This window comes from Mytilinidion resinicola (assembly GCF_010093595.1).
Source record: "Mytilinidion resinicola strain CBS 304.34 unplaced genomic scaffold BDZ99scaffold_39, whole genome shotgun sequence".
In the NCBI taxonomy this organism is placed as follows: domain Eukaryota; kingdom Fungi; phylum Ascomycota; class Dothideomycetes; order Mytilinidiales; family Mytilinidiaceae; genus Mytilinidion; species Mytilinidion resinicola.
The window spans coordinates 141284-160087 of NW_022985475.1; the positions used below are offsets into that span (position 1 = coordinate 141284).

The following is an 18804-nucleotide window of genomic DNA, read 5'->3' on the forward strand; positions in this document are numbered from 1 at the left end:
AGAAGTTGCCTCTACCTAAACCTATTTAAGTTAAAAAAGAAACTAAATAGTATATTAACTGTATTAAAGGCATGCGCCTAAACCAGCACTAAAAGTAATATAAGTACTTAGTCTAATAGACTAGATATAATAACCTATTCTAGTAACCTGTTAATAACCTAAAAAATACTACTGCTGCAGCTAATTATTATTACTACTACCCTAAAGCTTATAATCCTGCGTCCGATAAGCCCTGTCCTGCTAGACCCTAAAACCTTAATTAAGATTTAATTTACAGCCCTACTCCTAATAAATAGCTGTATATATTATAAACAGCCGCCTTCTACTTACTAAGAGACTTAGGTTTAGAAAAGGGGTACTATTACAGTATTAACCGCGACACCTTACCTACTAAAATTCTGCCGCAGATTACTATAACTCTAGTAATCTGCACCGGCCTACTACTATTAGCCGGCCTCCTGCCCTGCCTGCCCTGCTCTACTCCCGTTTTACTTCCGCTTTCTATCCTGTCCTACTCTAGCCACCTACTGGCTGCCCTTTTTTCCTATTACCTAATCTAGTAAGAACCTTATATACACGCATACCACGCGCCGAAACAGTATAGAGGCCGTACGCCACGCGCTCGGCTACGCCCTTATATCCGGTGGCCCGTCTCCTGTTTTCCTGTTCCTTATACAACGTCTTAATTCTCCACGTAGTATTATATATAGCACCTAATTAACGCTCCTTTTTAAGCCCTTAACCTCTTATATATAGCGCTATTATAATAGCCTACTAGTATTAAATTAATCTACTTAAATAGTTATACTATACCTGCTAGTTCTCTATATAATTTACACCTTTACTAAAAGAACTATAGTATATCTTTCCTAATATTTTTATTCTAAATTCTATTCTTAATACTATACTTAAATAAGCTACTTACTACTATAGTATTAGATAGTAAGACTAAGGTGCTAGTAAAAAAAGCAGGGATAACACTATTTATATATAATTAGCCTAAAAAGGGTTTAGAAATTATTTAAAAAGTTTTAAGTAGAGTATATATAGGTAAAGCTACTTTATATAATTACTAATTAATATTTAGATTAATAAGTTTAAGAAAGCAGTACTAAATATAAAGTAGAAGAAACCGGAGAAAATACTAGTATTACTTCTCTATATATTAGGTTTACTTACTATAATACCCGATAAAACTAGCTTACTTATACCTGCTATAACCCCTATATTACAACCCGTAATACGAACTACCTAAGCGCAGAGGCACTTACGGAAATAGATAAATAGATCGGACTAATTATATAGAACTAAGTTATAGAACTAAAAGGAACACGTGTTAGATAGGTAGGTATTCTACCTTCTACTATAAGCTGCTAGTAGATAGGAATAGTCTAGAAGGAACGCCACGGAAATAAAGTTATATAACAGCTTATTAGGCTTATAGGAAAAGTAAGTATAGAGCCGGAAAAGCGCTTAAGGCACTTAAGGCGCTTAAGGGCTATAAGCCCTAAAAGCAGGATAAGTAAATAAGTTTTTTAGGACGGAGCTTTTATATATAAGGACGCTTCTTTATATAAATAGGAACCTTATATTTAACTTAAGACTTTAATACTACCTATTAGAAGTAACTACCCCGTTTTATACCTAAGATTAATTTTACCTTACCTTTTAAAAACTATTGCACCCCGATAATAACTTAACCTATACCCTTCCTTAGTATAAAACACTTAGAAGATATAGAAGAAATAACCTATTACACCCTAACGCGCTTAAAAAAGCAAAACTTCTAGTATTTAGAAGGAAAGAAGAAGGCTGTAAAGAAATAAAAATAGCTCTAGGTATAACTCTAATCTGTAAAAGAGTCTGCTTTAAGCCGCTAGATAATATTCCTTTTTTCCTAATACTAATTCCTATACTACTATTAGAGAAGCTAGAGCTACTATTAAAGAAGAAGTTAGATATTAAGGGCACTAAGCTAGCAGAGGGAGGCAAAATTAGGATCTAATTACTTCTAGCCCGGTATATTTAACCTGTTTATATTTTCCTAATTTTTTATATATATATTTATAGTTATAGGAAATAAAGCATTTATAATAGTTAAGACTTCTATATCTAGCTATTCTGCCTAATAGGAAGTTGTTTCCCTTTTATAATACTGCCCGGAACTGCTATACACTAATTTACTAAGTATATACTCCTAAGGTTCCACCGGGATTAGAAGAGGAATAATAGGCTAAGGGTTAGGTATAATATTGCTATTAATAATATCTGTCTAGATTTGTTCTAAATTAAATACAGCCTATTTACTACTATATACTTGCCGTTGTTAGGATAGATGTATAATTAAAGCCTAGGTAACAACTATAAAAGGTATAAAAGATGCTTTATAAGCTAGATAGACCTTGTCTATATAATTAAGAAAAATATTATTAACTATATATTTAAGGGCTAAATATACAACCTTAAGTCTGCAAACTAGTTAGTATTATCCTTTTTATAAAAGAATAAGGCTATACTAGATTATTTCCTTCTTTATAATGCGTAAGCGTATTACAGATATAATAAGACTTAGAATAGAAAATTAGGGCCTAAGGCAATTGTTGTAGTTATATTTTATATAAAAGTTGTTCTTAAAAAAGGTATAGATAGCATTCTAATCCTTATTCTTTAACTTAATTAGAAAGGTTGCAGAAAAAGTGTCTATAATATATTAGCGCATGCAATACTAAAAGCAGCTTATAGTACCTACTAAAAAAGAGTAATTCCGAAGTATAAGAAATAAACCAGCCCTTTTTAATAAGTCTAGTAATTGCATAATTTACTTTTAAGGCGCCAGCACGTAGTTTATTATAATCCTTCCTATTCTAGAGAGAAACTAATCCTATAGTTTTATCTATAACATCCTATTCTATTCTAATATCTAGGAGAACTATATATAATAAAAGTAGAATAAGCACCTAAAAGTTGGAAACTAATATCTAAAGCCGCGTATTCTTAATTAAAGAGTCTGTAATTAAAGTAAAGTTAAAACCGCCAGCAATAAGCTTGTTTAAATGTTAACTTTTTAAGTTGTTTTTTGCTGTGTCCCAGGTTGCGCCACTAATAAGAAAATAGATGATTTTTGCATAAAACTCTGTACTAGTGCCGAAAATTTCGGCCTGTTATCTACTCTACTTAGTAACCTTCGGTATCTTCTAGATATATGCGGCCCGGATAGCCAGAGCGTATTTTTTTAGTCGTTTTGCCCGCGGCTTCCGCTTCTTCGTGATCTTGGGCGAGATCCTATTGTTAGTGAACTGCCATTTCTTTCTAAACTTAGGGCAATTTTGGCAGTGGTTAAGCAGAGTGTTGTACACGCTGTTGTTAATAGCCATCTCTAAATAGTGTACGTTCGGTTCAGGAGCTCAGGAATCGCATAAGTAAGGCTGAATGCGCTAATCTATATGCGCTGACCGATTCCCTAAACACGGGACATATTCTACCCTCGCCACCATCTCGCGCCGATTAAGCCAAGCTTTCTTAAAACTGTGCTTCGACCTCTTGGAAAAGAAGACCAGTTGGGATCGTTTCCTATATCCCCGACGGATTAACAAGGTGTGCCCAGGTCGGAGGCTGCACTCGGTGCCCCGTCGCCCACCAATATATTAATGGCGCTAAGATAAGGATTAGAGATATTAGTAATAAAGTGCTTTAGTGTTCAAGGTTATATAGCACTTTACGCCCGACACGGCTGAAACGCCCTTTAGCTCGTTTCTTTTAACTCGTTGCCTTACTGCGTTACCCCTTACCGGTTGCCTTCTTTAAGCCCGATATAACTATTATAGATTTAAGTCTCCTCTCCCTTCTAACAGACAGCAATAATTAAGGCTTTTCTCCTCTATTAGATAATAAACGCAAGCAATATATTCCCTATACGCCCGCGCCAACTCCTATAAACGCAGTATATACCTCCTACTAGCCTGCAATTAATTAATCTAACTATTTATACTATATAATTATAGTTACTATAGATATTAAGGTCGCAATTTTAAGACTTTAGAAAGGAAAATATTATTAAATTAATAAGACTAGAACTACTACTACTGTCCGGGCTAAACTATAAAGGCTGGTTTCTGTTATACCTTATTATTTACCTTATTTTTTACTCTACTGGTGGGCGCCGACAGGGTTAGGGTTATATATACAGGTTTTGCTGGCAATAGCAAAGGTGTATAAATACTTAGTTTCCCTATAATACTCTTGTCTCGCTCTAGTAAACCCTTACTATAGAATGCCGCAAATTCATCCAATATTTAGCTTGCTAAGATACGCAGATTCTTGTCCTCTCTATACTATTTTAAAGTTGTTGGAACTAGATAAGTAATCCTCTGCTAGCTAAACCCGCGCATAAAACCCGGAATCCTAAAGTGCTTATTTAGATAGATATATACAGTGCTGGGTACTATAGCGCCCGGGTAAGTGCGGCTTAACCTGAATTATATACGGTCTCCCTTATAACTTAAGCGTTTACGTCCCTAATATTAAATACAGGAACTTCTATTAAGCTCTCGACCACTGTATATCCGATTCCAGCACCCAACTATTAATAATTCTCCGAATTATTATCTCCTGCTATTTTAAAACTCTTTTATATAGTTTAAGAAGGAAAAAGCGGCACTATTAGTTATAAAAAGGCTGGCCCAGAGCCTATATTAGCCGCTATAAATATTAATCTACTGCTTGAGCCTTAAGGCTCCAAGTCTCTATTAGTAGCTTCGTCTACAGGAACAATACCTTCTCCCTCGCATGTTCCCAATTCTCCAACGTATCCTGCTCTATCGATGCAAGGTGGACCAGTACTGCAGCCGTTGGCTGTTCTCCAGCAGCAACACGCGCAATTCGACCCTTTACAGCATCCCCAGAGCTTCCGTCCGCTCTACTCTGGTCCGCTAGGCACGGCACCTCCAGCGCTATCTCGTGGTTCGCCTCCACTCCCACCTATCAAGCGCGTAGCGTCGCAGACTCCGTTGCCACAGGAAAGTCCAGCCAAGAGACAGTCAAAATGGGGTCAAGAGGAGGATAATCTAATCATCGAGCTCAGAGGAACAGGAATGAAATGGGAGGACATTGCGAAGCACTTCCCAGGACGATCAGCCATCGCTTGCCGACTCCGATACCAGAATTACCTCGAGAAGCGCGCAGTCTGGGACGAGGAGAAAAAAAACAAGCTCGCGAGGCTTTACGCTCGGTAGGTACCTCCTCAACCACTGCTCTTCGAAAAACACGATACGCGCAACGCTGCAAACATTGTGTTTTACAGCGTCTTCAGTCTACCTCCCTACTTTCTCACTGCCCCTTCACCAACCTATTGAACCCTAGCTAACATACTGAACAGATTCAAGGACCAAATGTGGCAAAAGGTTGCTTCGGAAATGCAAATCCCCTGGAGGTCCGCCGAGAGCATGCACTGGCAGCTGGGCGAGCAAGAAATGAGCGCCCGTGCTAACGCTCCCGTCTTCTAGCTCCACCCTTCCGCTACTGGTATACCTTCGCCTCCTAGCGGCCGTCCCGTGACGCCGCATAGCACGCCGGCAAACATCCTGCAAATGCAAAGCCTAGAACCTGGGCAACATCATCATCCGCACCCACCACACCATTAACCGCAACCTCATCTCCATCACCAACGCGCCAACAGCAGGCCCGCACCCCGCTCACGCCGCCACAGCTCTTTCAGCGGCCGCCGCTCTGACAGTTCGAGATCACGATCTACCCTGCCACTACAACTGGGTCCGCAATTGCCGACCCGGTCGCCAGTGTCTGAGAGTGATTTAGCAAGTGGTGGTGGCGCTAGGACGGCACCGGTGCTGGAGACGGAGCAGAAGAGGGATCGAGAGAGTGTTGGCTTTGTTGAACCGTATCTTAGAAAGAGGAGGAAGATTAAGAGGCCTGGGTCTGCAGATGTGGAAGGTGAGCCAAGAAGCCAGCGGACAAGGAGCCCGGAGAGTATATTGCAGCGCAGTGAGATGGAGAACAGGATGGAGAGTAGGACGGAGAGTGGGACGGAGAGGGGGACTGAGAGTGGGACGGAAGAGGAAGAAGTAGAGTTAAAGAAGGAGTGAAATTGTCTGGCTAGGTTATGCATGTCCTCCCAGTGCACATTCCATGTCTGAATGGCGTGCTGCCTCCCAGCAACGTGGCTGTTCCGTCTCCATTTTGCTTTCACGACTCACTATGCTTGGTCTTAAGCCGTCAACATCAGAGGGTCACCTCGAGCACTAGACTGCCCCCATGGCGTTCTTCTGCATCTTGAAGGCCCTTGTCACACTCCTGCATCGACCTGCTCTAAAATTCCTGTCCGCTTGCAAGCCACATGCATATGCACCTTCTTCTCCTATTGATAAGGCCACGGATATCCGTCCTCAAGGGTTTCCCACCTCGATCCTCTCTGGCATAGAGGGCCCTAGTGCTTCACTATATATGTATCCCGAGTCTCGCAAGGCTAAATCTCTTTACGCCCTGCTCTGGTTGCTTTCTACATTATCATCTGAATCCACAATGCCCCAGGATGCTGCAAAGCCCAATCAGTTTCAGGCTTCAGTACCTCAAGCCTGCATTCCAAAAACATCCTCTTGTCCAATCGATATTCGACCTAGCGAAAGCTCGACGAGAGCGCAACCTTCGTCCGGCCAGACATCAGCATTTGGCTCCGCCCCACCGAAACAATTCGCCGTCTCGAGAAGCTGCATAGTTTCGAAACCTAGCAGCTCATTCACAACATGGGATAACCCGATATGTTGCGGTTTCATCAGCGATGAAGACCTTGGTTCTAACGACGAAGAAGCGCCTATTCTAGAGGAGGCATCATCACCACCAAAACCATAATTACCAGTTCTACCTCGATCAAAAAGGGAGAAAGTGGATCGGTCGCGACAGGCACACCGTATATTACAGAGCAGAGTGGCAGAGAAGACACTACCACAGATTAGCGAAAATTCGAGGGAGGAGGCCGAATGAAACTAGAAATACGAAGTACACATGCTTCAATCGAGGACGTTGGAAGCCACCATAGTGGGAATCTACAAGCAGGACGTTTCTGTTATGGCACGTGCTCGGACTTTCCGCAATGCGATTACGTGATGGAGGTAGCGTGGGGCTTGGCACCGCTTCACTCCTTCTACTCGGAGATTGATTACCTGCTCAACCAACCTTGTACACTCTCTTGACCTGCTTGTTTTTCTTTGCCTGCTTAGATGCGCGCTGCATAGTACATGATAGCTGAAATTCTTCTTCAATCTACTTGAGCCCCGCTGCGACGATGCCTGCGTTTTGTCCGAACCCGCTTTGTGCCATTTCACTTGCAGTCTTCCTACGACCGCACACCTCGTCACTCAACCCTCGATCCGCACCAAAGCCGCGCAACCAAGCGATCATTTGGAGAGCCCAGGGACATTCGCGCAAGGACAAGTCTCGAAATCAAGACCCGCTCTCCCACCTCTCAGCTCGCCGTCCAGCTTACCACCCTCCACAGGTTAAGCGCAGCGCGTTCAACAAGCGCCCCCGACCAAGCCCGCCTAAATCGAAGTCGGTGACGAAGGCCGCTCGTTGCCTTTCTCTTTGTCTCCGCCTATCAACAAAGGTCGCGCTGCCCTATCGACCTAGCTCAATACATCGTCTTCATCGCCTCATCAGATTCTGGGAGCGACCTGCCAAATCGCCTCGAAGGCTAGCGTCTCTCTTCTCTCATAGTTCTGAACGCCATACGCCCCTATTGAGACCGATTATAATGCTGATAAGCTGTAGCCTCCCTGTCCCATCATCACCGTCCTCAGGCCGACTGGCCGATTCCTTTCAACCCAATGTCTCACGAAATCCCCCCAGACACCAGGCCTCACCACCGCCCACCCAGATAAACGGTATCCCGAGAGACTGTACTCGAACAACAAGTGCCGGCATGGGTGGCTCATCGGTCAGACGAAGGCTTGCTGAACAACGACAGGAACGGCAGATTGCAGGATGTCGATTTCAAAACTGTGATCACTGATGACTACATGCGAATCGCCGTTGTAGTTTCAGCCATGAACAACTGGATAAGCGGTCGGGAGAAGGTCTTTCGAGCGTGGCAATTCGCACGACCATTCACCTCGTCCAAGATCGCCAAAGCATGTTTCCGTCCCCGTGAACCGCTCCGGACCGGGCGAAGTCTTCATGCCCTCACACTACTCCACCACCGAGCATTCTCACCAACATCACGCAAAGTAACGCGTGAGGCGCGCCCCTCCTGATTCCGATCCTTCAGACAATGATGATGAGTTTCCGTCTCGCCGCCCGGCGCAGCACTCTTTCTACCTTGGTCTCTTTGGTGAACATATAACACTATTGTTATCATGACCGTTCTTCGCTACTTTCTTTCCTGGTCTGCAAAGCAATCACTCATTGATTCCATTACAGTTAAAAGCACCTCTACTTTCAATCCTGCTGAAGCGGGTCAACGTGGCGTGCTAACTACTTTTTTGAATCACAATGCATTACGGGACTTCACCTACATTAAAATATTGAGCGGGTGAATCAAAGGAAAGATCTTTTCTAGAGAATTTTATTCTCTATCATCCTTCTTTAGAGGCTTCCGTTTATCGAAACCATGCACATAGCTAACCAGACCGTTCACTTGCATAAGTTCCATCTTGAAACCAAACCATCCAAGAAGACGCTGACTCATTGGCATTGCTGACACCCACATCCACTTGCCCTCTTTATCCTGCTCGTCTACTGCTTTCTGAACGAGCTTACGACCATGATGATCCCTTTGATAAGATTCATGCACAACAAGCGAAGATAGTTCCATCTCGCAACCCTCTGAACAACTAACATAGATTTAGCTTTGCCTATAGTCTAATTATATCAGTCTTACTTCTCTCTCTCTCTCTCTCTCTCTCTCTCTCTCTCTCTCTCTCTCTGCGAGTGTTCTCCTTATACCAAGCTATTCTCTCTGCGTCCTCATCTCGACACCGAGTCTCAACACGTCCCAAAAGTTCCTCAAGAATACCTGTCCTTTTATTAGCTATATTATCCCCTTAAAAAATCAGCATACGCACGGCTGTCGTCCTCGGGCACTTCTCTAGGGGTTATCCCTGTTATTTCAACGAAGCCAACAGGAACGGCTTTGCCAATTGGCACGCCTGAATCTTGCGCCCATAATGGTCTATGCACTGCCACCTCATCAGTTTTATACCGACTCTCTATTACATAGATCCTCGAAGTGGGGTCTAGAAGGCTCTTTATAATATCGACGGCATAGGACTCGTATGTATCGGTCGGGAAGTTTTTGAAGTTTGGCCTCCGAATCTGAAACGAAGGAGATGACTTGAACGCCGACACAGCAATATCAGCTGCCCGACGTACGTCCTTGTGAGTGAGCTCCCGGATCTATAAAGCAATCCCTCGTGAGCTTCTTGCGTGCAGGAAAGCCACTTTAGTATAGGGCGGAGTCAAAAGAAGTGAACACTGCTGATGGAGAGTTGTAGGCGTTCTTTTCGGATCACTAAGGCTACCCATCCATTATACACTTGGGATCTAAAGCAGACCGGGATGAAAATCCTAGAAGAAAAAGCCAAGCCTTCTCCACCGAAGGCTGAGTGGGACAGCTCGACAACTCGCGTTAGGCCCTGCGCTGCATGAGTCCTTATCAGCCCGGACCCACAGCTGTGAGTTTCTCCTCACTTTGACCTCCACACTGCAATATCAAACAGCGCAAGTCAAAGTTACACCTCGAATGAACTTGCTTACGAGGGAGGTTATGGAGACATCACAATATTGGCCAGTCGCTTGGTTAATAGCAAGTAAGTCTAAAGCTTAAAGTTGTCCTCCTGCTAATTATCAAGAATAGAACGAAGGGATGAAACTATATCATCTTTCGAGGGTAATCAACCCTGGACCAGAGCAGAATCAAAGCGTCTCCTCATCAGTTTTCATGTCACTTGCAGCTGCTTCCAATAATACAGGGTCGAAGCGAGGATGATTGGAAGAGACACTGGGAAGACATATTCCTCTTCGCCTTCGGTAAGGGCACATGCATCACTGAGGCTATCACTAAGACTATCACTGAGGCTATTGAGATGTTCTTGAAGACACCTCACGCAGAGGGTTGGACCAAAGAGTTATTAGAGAAAAGACTGTCGGACCTAGGCTCTCGGAATACGCCTCTTTTCCGCTGCGTGTTGAGCGAGCTGTTCAAGAAATGGGGGGACACCATTCCTGAGGGAATCTCAGCAGTGGTTGAAGCATATTTTGACGCTAAAAAGCACAATTGAAGCAAGAGTAATATTTTTTGAGCTCCTTCTCTTTGTATAGAATGCTTCAGTCCAACGGCTTAGTCAGCGTGCTCTTTCTAATTGCATTATTGCCCAACTCAGCAACTCCACGTATACCACCAGCTGAGCATATTGCGACCATCCTATCCACATACCATCACCCAAGGGTTTTCTATTCACAAGGCCGACTTCCAGAACCACTATCGAAGGAGCGGGTGTTGACTGACAACCGCAATGCCGGCTGAAGTTCTTTGCAGTGCCAGCGCGCGGCGACAAGCTCGAACGACACATGTGGCTTAACTTGAGTCCATGTCTAACGATCTGTGCATGGGGATAGTCCTCAGCTTCATAGTGGCATGCACGGCGACGCCTCCGTAGCCCCAATCATGGTAAATTCCTCACCCACACTTGCCACACGCGGCGCGGCGACACGGCAATAGCTTTCCCGAGTTTTGTCTCTCGCAGGGCACATGGCTTCTCCTCCGTCCAGAGTGTGAAACTTAATTCCGGGCTCACTTGAGCCCAATCACTGAATGGACATGGCACTCCTTGGCCATGTCTTACTGAGCTTAGGGAGCCCATAGACACAACATGCACATGCATGAGGATGGCATGCGCCGAGAGTCTAGGGCCATCACGACGATAGTCCTCTGAGATAATCTGGGTGCAGATGCGCGGAAACCAGCCCATGCAACGGACACGTCAGGGGGCACCCATTCCTTGGGAGTCGACGGCACGGCGCATGCATTAAGATGGGGCTCGATTCCAGATTATCCGCCCATCGCCACCACTAGATATGGCGTAGCATATGTATGAATGCACGACCAGCCCATGCAACGGACACGTCGGGAAGCGCCCATTCACGGGAGTGAACGGCACGGCGCATGCATACATTAAGACAGGGTTTGCTCACAGGTCATCCTGGCAGCCAGTTAGAATGCTCCTACGCACGTCTGTCTACGCGTCTCAGCTGTACAGGGTTCACTTCTCAGCTGGACAGGGTTCACCTGTTGTTTTGTCACCGTTGCTGCCTGCAACCCCTGGTCTCTCTTCACTATATAGCCACTCATTAGCACCTCAATACAACTCATGCTTTCCTCACTGATCCTTTGCCCTTCCTACGCCAGCTGCCACATCCGCCCATCGTTATCACTGAGTACAGCTCAGCGCATGTATGAATGCGCGGAGTCCATGCAACAGACACGTCAAAGAGCGCCCATTCTTTGGGGGGGCGAATGGCACGGCGCATGCATACATTGAGTCAGGGTTTGCTCACAGGTCATCCGCCCATCGTTATCACTGAATACGGCTCAGCGCATGTATGAATGCGCGGAGTCCATGCAGTAGAAGGAGCGCCCACTCTTAGGAGTCAACACGGGGCATGCATTCAACGGTTCACACGCAGTATTATGTGGTCCACCATGCCTTCAGTGGCGTCTGGACGATTCATGAGAGCTGATCGGGACGTAGGTAGACAGTGTATGTGATCATATTCATGGTCGGAGATCCCCCACGTAGATTGGGGCTTGGGTTTATATACACTGTAACGCTCGTTGTGCTTGACTCTATCAAACCTCTTGACTGAAATCACAGCGATGCCTCAACCTTCAAAGTGTTCCCCACCTCTATACCTTCCTCCTCCACCTCTTTCTGCTTTTCCATCTTCAACTCCAGATGTACCCTCCCCTCGACCTCGACCTCAGACACCGGCCAATATGCTCGTCAAAATGAACGTCAACAGCGACATTTGGGCTACAATATGTGATGAGGAAAACCTTCGGAATGAAAAAGAGGGGCCAGACGAGTTAGAGATTCCTTGTGGAAAGGTCATTTTGCAAGCCTTGAAGTATCTCAAACAGGAGCGAACAGGAAGCTCCTGCATAGAAACTGCAATAGTTTTCAAGACACTTCGGACGGCTCTTCAAATTGCCAACGAGCTGCCAAATGTGAACCTCGCCGCGGAACATCTGGTAACGTCGTTGATTCCCTCTCACGAGCGCTTCTAACAGCAAAACAGTCTTGCTTGGAACAAAATTGCCATTGGCAGGGTAACAATCTAAAAGACCTTAATCGTCACCGTCGCAGCCACTTCCAATTAGAGCAATGGATCTGTCCGGATTGCCAAAACATATCTTGGAATATTGATCTATTCAAATCTCACATCGCCTCTCATGACTCTATCGAGTCCACTTCACTTTATCATATTGGGAGAAATGGACAGAGGTCGTTCTATTGCGGCTGCTGTATGGACACCGTGCACTTAATGGATAGAAGGTCAAAGGCATGGGATGAACAAGACCTTCATATCGAGCAACATATTAAGGAAGGCGTTTTCATACAGGTTGAACTTGGCTTACTTGGGCGATTGCCAAAGAATCATACAGTTACGGCTGAAGGTGTCCAACGACGTCAAGAGATACTTGGAGAATTAGAGCTTCTTAAGCCTGGCGTCCCAGTCCCCCAGCCCTAGCTCTACATCAAACCGTAACCCTAATGTCATCGATCACGGTATGCGTCGGCTGTCAAGAAATTCCTATATTATTAGAGTCTAACAGCTGCATAGGAACCGCCGGAACATCTCTCGTCCGAGGGTGCTAACGATGCCGACCCCGATATTGTCCTCGTCGAATGGCCGCCTTCACCTCCACCTCCGATGGTTCGCGTTCCTAGCGACTTGTTCAAGCAAAATCATGGCGCGCAAGTTACGATTCATGGCAAGGACATTACCAGAAGGTACAATATGAACAAGACCGCGACTATAACTCGCGAACGGGCTGGCAAGTCATATTTGGGCAACCTGGGTAGACTTTGGGCGTGCTTGGAGAAGGCAAAAGGCGAGTACTGGTACTATGCAGATGGGTTACAAGCCATGAATATCTCGTTGAAGGGAAGGACGACCATACACCTTGACACCGGCCATGCCTTCTGCGGAAAAGTGAGGGATCAGGTTTGCACGAAATTTTACCTTGTTCAAGACAGCATAGACCAGAGCGGCACGCCAGTGTACAGAGCCAGACTTTTTATGAGCGGCGATGAGGCTATGCAACATATACTCACTGATGCCGAAAACGAAAGCATTGGGACTATCGGTTCTTACATTGTCGTTGACGAAGGGGCTGAAGTTGATAGGTTGCATAGTCAGATTTTGGGTGGGGAAGTGGTTTGGGTTTAGTTAGTAAACACAGTCGAATAATTGCAAATGCGAATCGTGGGCATATTTAAAGCGCAACGCTATGAGATTGTTTCATTAGAATAGTGACTAAGACTCCTTACACATGCGCATGCAAGATATGGCCGATGCCCCTATGCTAAGGATGTGACCCGTAGAAAATCCAAGCAGGGGCTTGCTGGCGTGCGTCTATGGGACGACGAAAAACTTTTGTTAATCCGCTTGCAAGCCACATGCATCCAAAACTATTGATAAGGCTACGGATATCCGTCCTCAAGGATTTCCCACCCGGATCCCGCCCATCTTTCAGAGTGGTACCCAAAAGAGTACTCTGAACTAACCCCCAGTTGTTCAAACCATACATGTTCAAATCTGTCCAACTTTCGTGGTGCGATAAGAGTTGCTTGTGCATGGCAAGATGGCCAGTCGGGGAAGGGCAGAGGAGTCAAGGTAGAAAAGTCTGCCCGCATTCGCATCGGTCATGCTGGTCAACAAATGTGGCAAGAAGGCAGCGTACTGACACACAAATTAGGATGCCGGTTTTTGGAGGCGTCTGCGGGAGGAAAGGCTGATGCAAGCAAAGTTCAGCCTTGCAGAAGGCAATATTTGAGTGGCCCGGCCGGGGGGAATACAGTAATCCGTGCGTGGCGGCCGTATATTGAAAGCGGTAGAATATAGTTTAAGACGTAGTTCCAACTCTAGAATTATATCCCTCCTTTTCCCAAGGCAACTTAGCCTGAGAGACCGCAAGGTTAAAGACGTGCCCTTACTCTTTCAAACACCGCGCAGACGCAACAGCACCCACCAAATTGGAATCTTAAAATAACGAGGATAGAGCAACATGACGAGGACACCAGGGAGCCTATCTTAGGGCTTTTCACCATATTTATCGGTTTTCATATCTCTACTAAACCAATCTTCTACGGGGAAGCGTGTTGGACTGCCACAACGCATAGCCCACATCAACTTGCCCACAGAGATTCCAGAGGAATGACCGAGTCACCTGACTTTTTCGGAATAGATTATCATATTTCCATGAGGCGGGGTTTCCTTGCCGCGATTCGAAGAGCAACGTTGCTACAACAGCTAGCAACTGCGGGAATGGAGGAAACACTACAAACTTAGCAACAACGTTATGCTATAAGCGATAGAGCGTACACAGAACTTCTGTCCATTTTATGGCCAACGAATAATGGCGAAACCTTCACGGAGAACTTTGTATCGGAGCCATCATTCATCCCGGCCAACATGCACATACAATTCTTGCCTTGCATTTTCGTTTCCTGCAGCTTCCACACGCAATCGGGGTGATCTCCCTTAGTGCCTGAGGCTTTCTTGGTTCCTAAAGCGCGTAAGTGCCAGAGACTGGTGAGACGCTTTGCGACGTCTTTAAACTGGCCAGCGAGTCGGCCATGCCTCAGCGCAAGAGGCATTTAAATGTCTATTTTCCTGCGCGTATTCTCTATTACAAAGAGTAAGGAGTTCGAGAAGGCCTTTATAGATTAAGAAGGTCGGGTTGCTTAAGAAGTAAGTAAAGGAAACTTTAAAGGAGGATTAAAAGTTAAACCTTACTTAAGAAGCTCTTACGAAAGTTGAAAGAACTGTATTCTAACAGCCGCCGCGGCCCTTTTCTTATAGACGCCAAGAAGCTCGCGTTTAAACTACTCTAGATATACAGTCCGGCCCTATTCTATAATATAATACAGGTTGGCATATAAACAGTATATACTAAGTTAAGAATTAGTGCTCCTAAGCGTTACTTAGCTAATAACGCTAAGCCTAAGTGTTTTTTTAGTGCTATTTATATTTAGATCCGCTTTTACAGGCTTATTCCTAGTTATCCTTCCTTTTATTATCGCAACTATAGTATATAACCGCCAGTAATCGCCCTTAATTTTATAGTTAGCGTCGGTATCCTAATATCTGCTTCTGCGATCTCGCGTTTAATAAATTTAGCGGTAACCTAAGCAGCTAGTTGGATTATTAGATTAGTACTACTATATATACGCTTAACCTTAATACTAGGAAGCAGTAGGTTTTAGTAGATAAAGGTTAATACCTAGTTAATAGCCTTAGAGGGTTTATTAGTTTTTGCTTGCGCAGTATAGAGGGCGGCTCTAGTTATATAGTATAGCTGTAGGCCGATAGTAAGGTTAATTTTTTTATTAAGATTTTTAAAACGGGTAGGCAGCATGCTTCTATTTAGGGAAAATTTCAACTATATAGCTGTATATATTAGTAAAACAGTAGAAGTGCAAGGTATATAACGCATATATTAAAGACGCCAATTTTATTATTTAGCGAGGTACGCGATATAAAGGCCAGCAGCTTAAGTAAATTTAGGATTAGCTGGATAACCTTAGCAATCCACTGGTATTCTAGCGCCGCGTATTCCTAGTATTCCTCTGCCCGCCCTAGTACTATATCTAGGCAGCTTAACCCTATACTTCTCCTGCGCCTTCCGCCTGCTGCCGATAATATTAATAGGCGGGTTAAGGTGTTAGAGATTCTTATACTTAAAAATAGGGCCACGTTTTAATAGCAATAATAAACAGCTGCGGCTACGCCTGGTTAAGAAGGATATAGTAGATAGGGCAGGCAGAACAGGGCTAGTTAGTTTTAGAAAAACCTGCTAGGGCCGCGCCGGCTCTATAATTGCAGTACCGGCGTTAGACTTATTAGGCCAGGCTTTTTTATTAGAGAAGCTTGCAGGTGTTGTTATTAGGCGCATAGGCAGGTTAGTAAGGCGGGTAGAGCAGTAGGTGCCTTTAACGCGAGCCGTAGGTGCCGCCTTTTACCTTGCGCCTTTTCCTTAATTAATATTGCTATCTATTTCGGCCGTCTTCTAATTATACTAAACTTAGGAGGCGGGGTCCAGCCGCACCGCAACAGCTAGGCAGCGAGGTCGGAATATAACTACTGGGCGGGAGCACGCTGCAGGCAGTTAAGCGCGTTAGCGCGCAGCGTTTATCTCTTTTAGGGGAGAATTAATGCAATTAGAAGGCTTATTAGAGTGGACTTCTATTCTCTAACTAAAGATATACTAATCGCTTTGCAATTAATTAAGTTATACCTGCAAGATTAAAGGGTATTAAACTACTAAAGTAGTTTACTGTATACTTTAGGGTTAATCTAGTATTAATATATTTAAAGCTCTTTTACGGGCGTAGTTTTAGATAGATAATAGGGTATATTATTACTATATATAGAAGGTGTATATTTAGGGAACTGTTACCTAATTCGGCATTAATACTATTTAATATAGCATCGTCTTCCTAACTCGCAGTATTTAATTCCTAAGCTAAGCCTTCTTCTATAGTATATTTTAACCGGCGGACAACAGGGTAATAGGAGTTAAGGGCTGCGTAAGATAATAGTAAGTTAATAACAGATTTAGGGATAAGGATAAAAACCCGTAATAACTTAACTAGGCTATTTGCTACTAGTAAGGTAGCGGAGGATTAACTAGTGGGCGAACGTTATTTTAGTTAGATATTTTTATTTGCGTTAGCAATATTTAATTATAGGTGTATTTAAGTATACTACGCACCTTTCTTCGCCTTCGGGTTTAGCGTAAAGCTGGTGTTGTTTAATATGCTTAGTCTTGTTGTATTTTAGGTGTTTAGCCTAAGTATAGCCTGGGTTAGCAAGTAATAGAAGACAGAGGTTTCTGCAGTCTAGGAGAGACGCTAGATAGGTAAAAAAAGTGTAGCGACCGATATCTTGCGAAGCCGAGCTTAGAATAGTATAGTATAGCACCTTTACGCAACACCCTACTATACGCGTAATCCTCTTACTATATTATTACCGAAAATCCTTACTTACAACTTTATATAGTTAGCAACCGTTTTAAATTATCGAAGACCACTAAAAAAAAGTCCGCCCGTTTCCGAAATCTTTACTATTATACTAACTTTTTTTCTTTTAGAACTATAGTTATAATAAAAACAATTAAATGCACTTTAATTATTAATCCGCCTATTTTTAAAGAGTTCGGCAACAGGCTAGCTTCTAAACTTAGGAAAAATTATAAAGTTAAAGTAAGTTATATAAATAATCCTAATACGGGTTATAATTAAACGGCTAACTACCTAGTATCTTAAAACAGTTCTTAAAGAATTTAATAGTAGGGGTTGGCGAACCTAACTTAAATTTATTAGTTATACTACTTAGAAAATATATTAGAAGTATTAAAAATAGATAAGAAGTTGTAAAGAAGCTATAGTATAAGGTCGGAGCCAAAGAATTTATATAGCCTAGGCTTTTTATAGTAGAAAACGCAAATAATCTAGCAGAATTTACCGCGGTGCAGGGTTCTGTTTTAAATTGGTATTGCTATAAGAAATAGTAAAATATATTTCAAAATTTACTAGCTTTCTATTCGCTATTCTCTCTAAATCTGCTAATATTGCCCTAACGTTTATTATACGTAAATAGAATATTTTTATAGTTAAACCATTTACTATACTTACTAAACCGGCTAATATTACCCTAAGCTTATATAACTTCCTAATTACTTTCTTTTAGTCTCTTTATATAAGGAGAATCTAAATAGTTCTTAGGGCATTTGCTAAATATATTAGGAGGTACCGGAGCTGGCGTAAAGTATAATGCAATCTGCTAAGAATTTTACTGTTAATATTATACTACTAGAACTTCCCGTCTATTTTCTCTAGGATTATTTATCTTTTTTAATAGAAACCTAGTAGTTATAAATACTAATAAAGGACCTAAAGTTGGTGGCTAAGGGAGTATATATCGGGATATATCTGCATTTATAGAAGCCTAAGGTACAGACAACCTGTCCCTAAGTAGTAGAGTATAGAGCCACCCTATTTTAGTATATTCTAAAATTACTAGAATATAATAAGAATGCTTTTTTATAGGTAATAGGAAGACCTATAGAACTAAAACTCCGTTATATTCTATTTAATATTTATATCGTTGTTATTATAAATCTTTAGAACCTTGTTCTAAAATAGATAAAGAATAATAGATATAGTAGGCTGGTTTTAGTGCAACTAGTAAAAAAGATCTGGCTAAAGGCTTAGGGTTATACACTTACTTAAAGGGTTCTTGTTAATTCTAATCTATTCTAATATTAATAAAAGTAAGAGAATACTTTTAATAAGTACTAAGTCCTTTAAACAATTTGTCTTTAGTGCGTGGCGCAAATTTATCTTTAGTCTTATTCGCGCTGCATTCTTTTTAAGCCTCCGGTTAAGGCTATTATTAGAATAATCTAACTTCTAGGAAGCCGTGATCTTGTAGAATATTCGCCTATAATGCACAATAGTAGCGAAGCAACTTATTACCTTATTAGTAAATGTTGCGGGATCGGCGAATATT

At 43.1% G+C, this 18804-nt stretch overlaps 5 protein-coding genes across 5 annotated transcripts; all 5 read left to right on the forward strand.

Annotated features, from left to right (window-relative positions):
• Positions 1–4820: 4820 nt before the first annotated feature.
• Positions 4821–6038, forward strand: BDZ99DRAFT_553270 (uncharacterized protein; the record flags this gene model as incomplete). Its single annotated transcript, XM_033727088.1, has 3 exons — positions 4821–5227; positions 5375–5492; positions 5594–6038. The coding sequence occupies 3 exons, from the start codon at positions 4821–4823 to the stop codon at positions 5726–5728; spliced, it is 660 nt and encodes a 219-aa protein (XP_033568406.1). The 3' UTR covers positions 5729–6038.
• Positions 6039–6102: 64 nt separating this feature from the next.
• Positions 6103–7033, forward strand: BDZ99DRAFT_469637 (uncharacterized protein). Its single transcript, XM_033721544.1, has one exon. The coding sequence runs from the start codon at positions 6268–6270 to the stop codon at positions 6859–6861; it is 594 nt and encodes a 197-aa protein (XP_033568407.1). The 5' UTR covers positions 6103–6267; the 3' UTR covers positions 6862–7033.
• Positions 7034–7179: 146 nt separating this feature from the next.
• Positions 7180–8101, forward strand: BDZ99DRAFT_220780 (uncharacterized protein). The gene has a single exon (XM_033713436.1). It carries the CDS (start codon positions 7295–7297, stop codon positions 8018–8020), a length of 726 nt encoding a protein of 241 aa, XP_033568408.1. The 5' UTR covers positions 7180–7294; the 3' UTR covers positions 8021–8101.
• A 3613-nt stretch (positions 8102–11714) lies between these two features.
• Positions 11715–12979, forward strand: BDZ99DRAFT_220829 (uncharacterized protein). The gene is made up of 3 exons (XM_033713437.1): positions 11715–12256; positions 12304–12794; positions 12850–12979. Exons 1-2 carry the CDS (start codon positions 11882–11884, stop codon positions 12754–12756), a joined length of 828 nt encoding a protein of 275 aa, XP_033568409.1. The 5' UTR covers positions 11715–11881; the 3' UTR covers positions 12757–12794; positions 12850–12979.
• BDZ99DRAFT_504580 (uncharacterized protein) lies at positions 12452–13499 on the forward strand. Its single transcript, XM_033724051.1, has 2 exons — positions 12452–12794; positions 12850–13499. Exons 1-2 carry the CDS (start codon positions 12780–12782, stop codon positions 13456–13458), a joined length of 624 nt encoding a protein of 207 aa, XP_033568410.1. The 5' UTR covers positions 12452–12779; the 3' UTR covers positions 13459–13499.
• The last annotated feature ends 5305 nt before the right edge of the window (positions 13500–18804 follow it).